The 11,103-nt window shown below is 50.0% G+C and overlaps 1 protein-coding gene across 1 annotated transcript; it reads right to left on the bottom strand.

Annotated features, from left to right (window-relative positions):
- Positions 1 to 4,494: 4,494 nt before the first annotated feature.
- LOC102988769 (L-amino-acid oxidase-like) lies at positions 4,495 to 10,612 on the bottom strand. Its single transcript, XM_007124350.2, has 7 exons — positions 10,597 to 10,612; positions 8,716 to 8,930; positions 8,147 to 8,259; positions 6,839 to 7,040; positions 6,243 to 6,311; positions 5,880 to 6,013; positions 4,495 to 5,320 (listed from the first exon to the last, which is right to left on the bottom strand). The coding sequence occupies exons 1-7, from the start codon at positions 10,610 to 10,612 to the stop codon at positions 4,495 to 4,497; spliced, it is 1,575 nt and encodes a 524-aa protein (XP_007124412.1).
- Between the last annotated feature and the right edge of the window lie 491 nt (positions 10,613 to 11,103).

Below are 11,103 nucleotides of genomic sequence, written 5' to 3'. Positions count from 1 at the left end.
GAATCAGCATTTCCATTGCACTGGATGAGATTGGGAAGCTTCAGTTCCAGCTACCTGCCAGGTGCACAACAGCCTAGAGCACAGTGGCTGACTCTCACTCCTCTACCCCCATGCTCATGGGGCTCCAAGACCAGCCATTTTGAAAGAAAACAATTTCCCAGTCTTCCCAGGAACATGGTTGAAAGTGCTTCCTGAAGTTTAAGTTGTATTTCCTTGGAGTATCAACAGAAAGTGTATTTCCTTCTTTTCTAGCCTTGGAGAGACAGGCAGGGGTCATGTCCCTGGTGTTGAATGGAAGCCCTTCAGACAACCAGAGACTCAAGGAAGAAGCAGCATTCTGATTCTTTTGGTTTAAGTGGTTTAAAAAATAATACTATGTCTGGCTCTGGTTTGGACTAACTCACTTTTTACTACAGGGGATCTGGGAGATATTTTGATGTAATTTACATGTTAGACTAAAAATTCAAATTTGTGAATACATGCAGGGCATCAGATAGAGAATCCTGTTTATGTAACTTAGAGCAAAAGAAGCTTTCTAGTTCTCAATTCCTTCATTTGTAAAATGGAGGTAATGATTGTGTCTATTTCATAGAGGTTGGGTTTTGGGGGGTGGGGTGGGGATTCAGTTAGAAAATTCAGTAAGAAAATGAATGTATGGTTCTAGCACAATACTTGCAGTAAGACTCAATAATGATGGCTATTATTACCATCTAGTCTGGGTGCTTACACTTGCATGCTGGGTTGATCTCACTCTCAGTGCCTCAATTCCTTGTCTGTCATGCAGGAAGACTAACAATCAATGATGAATATAAAATGCTTGGAAAAGGAAGGCAAAGAGGGGTTGAGTTTCTGTTCTTGGCAGGGTCCCCTTCCTCTTCCTTCTCCACCCCTCCTTCCTCACCCTTTTTCCTGGGGCCTGTTTGTGGGTTCTTAGCATCCAAAGGGGCCCAACTCCAAGTTCTAGCCTTGCTTCTTAATCTGGAGCTCTGGCACCTGGCCCTTGATGTACTCACTGGGTTCTAAGAAGATCCCTGGGGGCAGGAAGAGATGTCATGCCCAGGGATTCCAAGGGAGACTTTTCTCAAGATTCTCCATGCTCTTAGAGTAAGCTTCAGCTTGGGATTCCCAGAGGTCTACCTCTAAGTGGCTTGTGTGGGTGGTACATTTTGGGGCAGAATGGGGCATGCTTTTACCTCTTGAGAGTTACTGGAGTCATTCTCAACTGTTGCTTTTGTTAAGAAATATGGCTGTTCTATGCACTCACCCTTCTATGAGTGTTCCCAGATTTTGATGCAGAAAGATAAAAGAGGCTGCTCACTGAAATTTGTAGTAGCTATCTGTAGAGAGGCTGCTGGTTTTATGAGCCATAACTCTACTCTTTTCTTCCCCCCCTCAAGAAAGCATGTAGAAAGGAAGTGAGGGAGTGTAGCATTATAGGGATAATGTGTTACCCAGACAGGTGGTCAGCACTGCCCATGCATATCTCAGCCCTTACAGAGCTCCTGCCACCTCACCTGCCTCAGCGTTTGCTTGGTCTGAATTTTGTCCCATCTCTTTCAGGCCAGTCGTTTCTCTCTCCAACTAGACTAGCAGCATCGTGCTGTGGAAAGAGCTAGACTTCTGAATCAGGCAGCCCTGGCTGTGAATTCTCTCCCAACACCTGGCTTTCAAAGCTTCAGCAAGTCACTTGATCTCACTGAGCTTTGGTGTCCTCATCTTTAACCTGCGAATAATTCCTCTCTCAGAGCAGTGGGGGGCAAAGACTTCCTCCATGCTTTATGCACATATAATCTTTAGGTGCCCTTTGTACAGGATCTCTAATCCCTTCAGCCATGAAGGAGGGGTGGGGTGTTATCCTGATTGTTCAGCTGAGGAACTGAGACTCAGAGAGGTTCAGTGGCTCATGTGGCAGAGGTGGTCTGTGTCCTGTCCTTCTCTTTGGGACTTACCTTGACTTTGCCTTATGGTTGCCAGCATCAATACCTTCTTCCTGTGCCTGGGGAATCCACCACAGTAAAGTCTGATGGAAGGCAACAGTTCACCTCCCACTTCAAAATCTAGAGTATTGTTCATTACTTGCTTTCCCTGACGCTGCAGCCAGGGAGTGGGCACTGACCTAGGCTCAGCCAGTTGGATGCTCCCACCTGGGATTTTGAATATAGGGGAAATGAAAAAGCAGTGGACAGTTGAGAACTAGTTCTGGCAGACTAGAAGTGTGCCCAGTGGTGGTGGTCCCAATGGCCACACCAGCACGCAATGGCCATCTATCAGGCTGCTCCTATGGCAGGAGCTTGGCTGTGGCTCAGGCCACAGGTCTCCTTTGACATCTGCCCACTTCCCTTCCTGTCAATTTTGGGAGCTTCTTGGTACTCCTCCTCTCCTCTTTGACTTAAATCACTCAGATTTGGTTTCTGGTTTTTGTAATTAAGAACCTTGTGTGGCAGCTCTCCAACAAAAAGGTATCTCTGAACCTTTTCATCTTCTGCCTAATACTTCCATCCAAATGCTGTGAGTCATTTACCTCCAAGCCACAGGTTTGAGTCTGATTTCCACCCTTCATTCCCCCTCACCCTACTTCATCCTCTCTGCACAGCTGACTCCACGGCCCTGGGGGCTCATTTTTATATCTAACGGTCAGAGGTCAGCAAAGAGCTCTTTGCTTCCCTGTTCTTCCCTGTGCTCCTCCCTGATTTGTTTTTTCAGGGTCCTCCTCTTAGCCAAGGGGGTTCATGATGAGCTCTTCCTACGGGACCTTGGTCTCCCCCAGTCCCGCCTTCTGCTCCTTTCTCTGCCTGGACTCCACGTGGTCAGGATTCCTCCTCTCTTCTGAGAGCCTCAAGAAGGCATGGCCTTTGCCATGACACTAATGGGGTTACCAAATATAACAGTCTAGGAGACAATTTGGAAAGTGACTTCTCCCTTGATGAAGCCGGGTTCTAGGGGTTTCACCATGTGTACAGTTTCCTAGGGCTGCTGTAACAAATTACTATAAAATTAGACGGCTTAAAAGAGCAGAAATTTATTTTCTCACAGTACCAGAGGCTAGAAGTTCAAAAATCAAAGTGTCAGCAGATTTGACTCCTTCTGGGGGCTCTGAGGGAGAGTCTGTTCCGTGCCTCCTCCTGGCCCACCCTAATCCAATATGACCTCATCTTAACTTGATTACATCTGCAAAGACTCTATTTCCAAGTAAGGTCACCTTCACAGGTTTTGGATGGATATGAACTTTTGGGGACGTCATTCAACTCAATACAGAAGCTAATTTAGGAAAACAGTGTCAAGAGGTAGAGAGAGAGAGAACTTTAATGATGACTTATCAATTCCTGAACCCAATCAGTCTGAGTGAAGTGCGCTTTACTCTGGACTTTTCAGATATGTGAGCCAAAACATTTCCTTTTCCCTTAAGGTAGTTTGAGTTTGATTTCCAGCACCTGAAATGGAAAAAGTCCTGACTAACATAGGGGTGCAAAGAAAACCAAAATTAAGTAGGCTGGGGTTTTAACAATAAACCAAATGCAGTAAGAAAATGTTTCCTCTTTCTATCCCTTCCTCCTATAAATATGCCAGTCTCAGGATATAACACTACATGTCTCATCATGCTGGTCTCCAGAGTCTTCCTGGTAGGAATGTTCTCCAGTGAGAGGGTTTACCACTTTATTTACTTCTTCCTTTTGTCTACTTGGATAAATAACATATAACAGCACAAGAAGATCCACAGTTCAAATGTTTGGGACTCTAGGTAGGAAGGGTTGTGGTTCAAAGGAAAGAGACTCCTGGGGTCTGAGTGTGGCCATTAAGGAAGGATTTGGGGTAGTGCGGAACAGGGTGGGTAGGGAGCGTGTAGAATGAGCTTGGTGTCCTCCCAGGGGGATGTGCGGACTGGACAGGCAGGGGCAGGGCGGTGAGTTCTGGCTGATGACGAAGAGGTCAGGGTAGAGAGGAAAAGTCCATGCGCCAGGAGATATCTAGGAAGCCAAGCCCTGCTCTTGCAGGCTCAAAAAGGACCAAAAAGAACTCATCTCTCCCATCCGCCTCGACTTCAGCTGGGCCAAGATGTGAGGCCCCTGGCTCAAGCACGCAATGATGGGGTTTGCGGTGCTGTGGGTTCGTGTGGCCAATCTGTGGTTTAACATTGCTCTGGTTTGGGTTTGTCTGTTCCTTTAGGGGCTTCTAGTTGTAGATGACAGAAATTTGGGTGTTGTTGAAAACGTTCTTTTCTGCTTGTTACTATTAGCAAGCTAAAGTATGATTCTAGCACAGTCCATCCTTGGTTTTTCCTTATCCCTCCAAATACCCTGACTCTGCTGATCCTCCTCCAGGGCTGGCAGGAGTGAGAAGCCGGAAAGGGGGTGGACTTGCCAGCTGGGTTCTCTGGTATTTTCGGGCTGTTTGTGGGCAGGGGGCCTAATGGCGGCGTCTCTCCAGGGTCTCTGCCTCCAACTCACACCTTGCAGCCTGCTTCCTTCCAGATCCCCTCAGGGATTTCTCTTAGGGTTAGAAATGATTCTGGGTGTTGGTGAAGGTCTTCCGTCTCCCCATGGCCTCTTTGTCCACGGCAGCCTGGATGTTCCTGGCTGCTCGGAGGCCAGACTTGATGGCAGTGTCTATCCAGGCGTGGGGCAGGCAGGTGTGCTCGCCAGCAAAATGGATGCGGCCCTCTGGCTGGAAAAGCTGCTGCGAATAGTCCACAAATTGGTAGGGTGTGAACTCAGTGAAGGCGCCCATGATGAGGGGGTCCAGAGACCAGTGCTTGATCACAGAAGAGGGGCACATGCGCCGCAGCTCCTCCTTGGGGATCTGGTGCACAGCCGCCAGGTCCTCCAGGACGATATCCACCACCTGGTCGTTCTTCATGGGTATGAAGAAGAGGGAATCGTCGTCCACGGTGTAGGAGGCCAGCAGGACCCCCTTGCCGCTGGGGAGGCTATGGCTGGGGTAGTAGATGTAGCGCGAGGGCCGGTCGGTGATGGAAACCCCACCCCGGATGCCATCCCGCTCCCAGAAGGACTCGTTGCAGGCCAGAACTACCTTGCTGGCACTGGTATAATGCACCGAGCGGAGCGCATCCATCTTGTCCCGGGAGAGCGGGGGCTCAAAGGTGATGAGTCGCGTGGCCTTGGCCGAGGCGGAGATGATGACAAAGTCCGCCGTGAGGGTGGGCAGCGTGGAGTTGGCTTTGCCCACCCGGTAGGAAATCCGGACCTCAGGCCCATCCCTCACTACCATCTCTACCTTGGAGCCCAGAAGGATGGTGCCAGGCTTCAAGCTGGCGTTGAGGGCTTTGGGGAGCTGGTCAAAGCCCCCGGTGATCTCGGAAAAGCTGTAGGGGTGAAGAGAGGGGAGAGGGTGAGTATAGGAGGTACAAGGTCGGTTTGCTGAGTTGCCAGCAGCGATCCCAGTGTGAAAAGGGAGGAAACTAGCCTCCTGCAGCCTACGCTGGTTACTTGATATACCTCACCTTAACTAGTCTTTGTGAGGGAGGGATTATTGTTTACGTTTATAGCTTGGAAGAGGAACACCAGAAAAAGGGGACTTTCCCACGATGACGTGCGCAGTCTAGCTCCAAAGTCCACCATGCAATTTTGCGTCCCAGGAGTCCTACAGACCTGCGTTAGGATTCTGGCTCCAGCCCTTGCCCAGGTGGTGTGAACTTAAGTAAGTTACATAACTTCTCTGAGCCTCAGCATCCTCACTGGTCAAATAGCTCTGAATTATAATGCCTACGTTCGGGTGATCATAGCATTAAATGTGATAACCCTTGGAAAGTGCTTAGCACAGCACCGGGCACACAGTAACTACTCAACAGTCAAAGCTCCCTTTCTCTGCTCTGAGGATTGGAGGAAGAGGCCGACTCGAGTCCTGGTCCAGATCAGCCTTACTCATTACTTGTGAAGACCATGTCAGTCCGAAGGGCCTCCAGGAGGGACTTATAGTATCCAGCATCCTCATTCATCACATCCCCAATCATCTTTACTGCTCCTCGGCTCAGCATCCCTTTCTTCAGCAGATAAGCCTGTGGGGAGGTGGAAGCACCAGATAGAGGGCCCAGTATGTAAGAAGGGGCCTCAGCAGGGGCCTGGGGTAGGCAAGGTTGGGCGGGGAAGCGGGGACTGGACTCTAGGAAGGTGAAGCTGTGGGCGTTGGGAGGAGAGGGTCCTGGGGTGCAGGGGACAGTCCCAGGGGTCTAGGCTGAGCACAGACCCCCTTCCATCCCTATCCTGGGACTTCGTTGCCTCACTCACCTTGGTGGAGTAAGAATCATAGAAGGACATCAGGTGGCTGCAGTTGAATTTTTTCAGACTTATTCTGAGCTGCAGAGGAGAGGAAGGGGGACCAGCTTTGGATAAAGTCATAGAGCCAGAGGCAGGACTCCTGGGTTCTCTGGATGTTCCTTTGAAGAGGGTGGGGACAAAGAGGGAGCGGATGGAAGGACCAGGGGAAGGAAGCTTCCAGGACCTCCTAAATTGTCTCTTAACTTCCAAATCTCTCCTTCATTTAAAGACCTTTGGAGACTAAAATTTAAGGTGAAGACATTCACTGCAATCTAGGAGGATTGATTCATTACCAAGGATTGGATTACCTGGTGATTCCTTTTCTTTCCACTGCCTAATCAAGCAATGGGCCATTGGACCATACAGGGACAGAAGAGATGGGGCTGGGCACTAGGGTTGGGGGGGCAAAACTCTTAGGGGGTGTTAGAAAGAAGGCAGACCAATCATAAGAGTACCAGGTAGGAGTCAGGTGACCTGGGTCCACCCACTAACTTGCTAGGTGACCTTTGGCCAGACCCTGTTTTTTTCCTAACCCTGGGGTGGGGGAGGGGGGAGACAGAAATCACCTTGGCAATGGACTGGTAGAAGAGATTCATAGCATTCTTGCCCTTTTCTCCTGGGTTCATGGAATAGCCTAGGAGCTCTGGGTTGGCCTTCACCTCCCTAGTACGATAGCGTCTTCTGTTGATGAGGTACCAGGTGTTGCCATCGTACTGGAAGAACTTGTTTAGCTTCAGGCCCAGCTTCCTGACATAGGTGTGGACCAACCTGGAACAGATACAGGCATAACATGGCACCCATCCCAATGGCACCTCGTTCCTGCTGACCTCACAATAGAAACCATTTCCAGGAAAACCAGTTTCTTCACGTGCCCAAGGAGCTCAGACTAACTGCTTCCTCATCTCTAACCTTGCCTCCTCTTACTCTAGCATTAGTTCTTTTCCTCCTGTTTTTGCCCTGAGGGAGACAGGGAGTAGGGAGTTCACCCATCACTGAATGAAGGCCCTTAAGGAAATCTGAACATATAGAACTCAGATACAGAGACAGAGACATTTTGTTTCAGACGGTGTTTGAAATTCAAATTCTAAGTAAGTTTGAGGCCATATCTAAAGACTCCTACTTTGGGCTGGTACTGTTAAATTTTGTTTTTGTTTTTGATGGTGTTTGGAGGGAAATCTCGGGGTCAGTTTCCACTTAAGGCAAAAAAGAAGCCATATTTTTGGAGGTATGTAGGACACCAGGTGAGAGATCTTTTTGTCTTGGAAGCCCCAGAACCAGGGGCTGGGTTCTCTTCCAGGAGTGAGTTCTGATTTAGGGATTGGGCATATATTTTGGTGCCAGGTGCCTCCTTGATTTTGAGGAGCTTTGTCACTTTCTCCTAGGAGAACCTTGGGTGAGTCACTTAGTATCTCTGAGCCCAGTTTCTTGATTTGTAAATCGGAAAAATAAGAGTATTAAATTATAGGGTTGCAAGGATCAAATGAAATAATACACATATAGCACTTAGCACAGGGTGGGGCACACAGTAAGAGTTTACTGAATGGCAGCTGTTATTATTATTTATTATTAATTATTTTATAGCTTGAAGTAGTATAATTGACATGTAAGTAACTGCCCATATTTAAAGAGAACAATTTGATGAGTTAATGGTACCTATTGTCATTATTAGTCTGGGATCTACCACTTTCTGTATGACCCTGGGCTCTGAGCCTCAATCATCTCTGTCAAGTGGGGGACCAGCGTTAGTCCTGACTTGCAGGATTGAATCACATGAGACAGTGAATCTGAAAGGGCTCTGACACGATGGCAGCAGGGCTACCCTCCTCCTAATTCTTCCTCCTTGCCTTTTGCTCCATCCCTTTCCTGAGACTTACCTGTGGGACTTTGGGATTCGCATGGGCCCCAGTTCACAGTACCAGCCCTCTTTCTCATTCCTGAATGTGACCACTCGACCCCCGACATGGTCGCTGGCTTCCAGGATGGTTACCTGGTGTTCAGAGAGGCTGCTGTCATTCCCAGGGTCATGCTCTCACTTCTCCCACCCTCTACTCCCACCCCCACTGGCCACAGGCTCTACTCTGGAATTCCCGGCAGTAGGTCCCTGAATGTGCAGGACAACCAAACTGAGCAGGGGGGGGTTTCCTCCCAGAGGGTCCTGAGTAACGTAAGTGAGGCAGAAGAGCTCCAGGGTTAGAAGGGTCAGAACGCCTCTTGGTCCCTTCTGGTTACATAGCCTTTCTCTACTTTTATTTCCAAAAGAACACAAGTTACAGTTAAGTCTCAGGAGAACCCAGATTTTTGAGGAACAATACCTAAGGTCTGAGAGACCTGGTGGGTTATGCATAGCTGTCAAAGTGTTGGCTGTAACCCCACTCCTTTTCTTTTTCCACACAACGATGCAAACTGGAGGTGAATGATTGGGGCCCCTCCAAGGCCTGCTCACCTGGTGGCCCGAGTCCTGCAGGGCCTTGGCTGCCGTTAGCCCTGACATGCCAGCTCCCACTATCACCACACGCTTGGGCAGTGGGGAGGTGTGGAGGCCCTCCTGGGCTGTGACCAGGATAGACTCGTATTCGGGGTCCTGGAAGCACTTGACCAAGTCCTCATCGTAGCCAAGGCAGCTGGGAGTAGCCAACAAGAGCCCCAAGATCAAGATTCCTGGGGCAGAGAGAGGAATGGGGGCTGCCTTTCTGGGGCTCTGTACCCCGTCCTACCCAGACTGAGCTTGGCTGTGTGGATGAGTGGGAGTGGTAAGATCCGGCAGTGTCTGTCGAATGTGTGGTTGTAAATGTGTGTTTGTGATCGGGTCTGCGTCTTTGTTGTATGGGGTATGAACGTTTGTGTGAACGTGCTGGTGTTAGTTGGGTGATTGTGAACGTGGACTACAAGTTCACATGTGTGCACGTGACTAGAAACTCAAGAGTGTGTGCAGCTTCGTACTGGAGTGTAAATTCGCCTGCTTCTGTTGGGGAGTGTGCGTGTGTGAGCTTGTCTATGACAAAGGTGCTGTGATTGTGAGTTTGTGATTATTGCCCTGCATAACCGTGCGATGTCTGTGATTTTATGTGAAGGGGATGTGTTTGTGGGAGAGTGTAGGTACCTGAGTAAATGTGTGGATGAATCTGTACAGAAAAGCGAGAGGGACTGTAGAAATGGGCATGTGTTGGCCTGCGTTTGGAGGAGAGAGGATGATAGGTATGCATTTGCTTGAGTTTGAGAGAGAATTCGGTTGCTTGTGTCTTGTGTTTGATTCTGTGTGTGCATTTGTGCATGAGGTTGGGTGGCGGAGCCTGAGGGTGTCAGTATTCTTCGGGGATGTGTGCATTTGTGAGAGGATGTATGTGTGTGTGTAGCACAGTTCTCTTTGGGGAAGGGAAGTGGGGAAGTGGTGCCCAGTTTCTCAGTAACTAATAGTCCCCCACGGGAACTTGGCAATCCTGTTCTTCTCCAGCCTTACAGTATTTTTCCAAAACCCTCCATGTTTCTAACGTGCAGTCAAGACTGGAAACCATAGTTAATGTATAACATGCAATAAGTCCGGAGTGACTGCTACAATTAACCTTTCTTATGTACAGAGAAATTCACCTAAGAGTCTGAAACTCTGAAAGAGAGGCTGTGTGGTTTCCTTGGTGTCACCTGCTCTAAAGTGGAACAGCCAGGAGCTGTGACACACTGAGCCCCCTTGCACTAGCCCTAGGGTTTTTGGCAGGTGAGAACCCCTTTAGTCCAGTCTTTGTACGGGCAGGACAACCGAAGCTCTAAGAAGAAAAGGGACCTTCAGGGACCACCCACTGAGGAGGGGCAGGGACCCAGTTGGTTCCCAGGGCAGGCCTTTCCCAATGCCAGAAGAGCCTTCTGCAGGGGTGACTCTTCAGAAAAGAGGAGAGGGTTATGCCTCAGGCAACAGACAGTCGAGCCTCCCCACAGCCCCCACCAGGCCTACTTCAACCTCCCTAACACCTGACAAGTTCTCCACCCCTGAAAAGTTTTCCCAACTCCCTGAGCTACCACCATTCTGTCTCAGTGCCATAACCTTCCCCTTGAGTGGGCCCAACCCCCAGACTCACTCTCCAGACCTGTAACGATCCTCTCAACTCACTTTCAACACCTGGACATATCCATAGCCCCTGACCGAGCTCCTGTCCCATCTCAGTCCCCACCTCCCTTCCCCTGGCCTGGCCCTATGCCCAGACTCCCCCTTGGACCCATCTCGACCCCCTGGCCCATCCCCACTCCCCAGTCTAGCTTCCCTCCCTGTTTCACTGTCCAACACCTCCTTCCTCAGGTACTTCCCTCTCAGACCCAGAGGAGGGACCCCACTTACCTCTCATCTTGACCATGGCCCTGCAGCTCAGGCTGAGCCCGGGACAGCTCTCCCTCTCTTTATGAGGATTCAGCTCCACCCAGCAGTAGCTGGCCTCCTCCCACTAGGCTGCCTCAGGGCCCTGTTGGCTGGGCCAAGCAGAGAAGCCCTGCCCTCAAGGCCTGGGCTGTCAGGGGAGATGACTGTCCCATCCCTAGCCTCGTCTTCTGCACCTCCACCTTCCTCCTGGCCCATCTCCCTTCCTAGAGAAAGCCCCTTCTCCCAGCTCAGAGCCCAGCCAGTAGGGAGGAGGGGTTGTGGGAACCCAGTGGACTGTACCAAACCTGCTGTGACCATCTCCCAGGAAGGGGTGAGGGTTGGCAATGAGCATCTGGACTGGTTTGGAAGTCCAGTGTCTGGGCTCCCAGCACAGGGCAAAGCTCCTGGCCGCTCCCACTAGAGAACGTCCCTGTTTCACTGCTGTCTCACTGTGGAAGCTTCTGCTCCGAGGTGGGGTTTCTAGCCATG

The sequence above is a fragment of the Physeter macrocephalus genome, chromosome 3, assembly GCF_002837175.3.
Source record: "Physeter macrocephalus isolate SW-GA chromosome 3, ASM283717v5, whole genome shotgun sequence".
NCBI classification, from domain to species: Eukaryota; Metazoa; Chordata; class Mammalia; order Artiodactyla; family Physeteridae; genus Physeter; species Physeter macrocephalus.
Note: the sequence above shows the minus strand (reverse complement) of the source record. Positions and strands in the feature narration are given on the sequence as shown.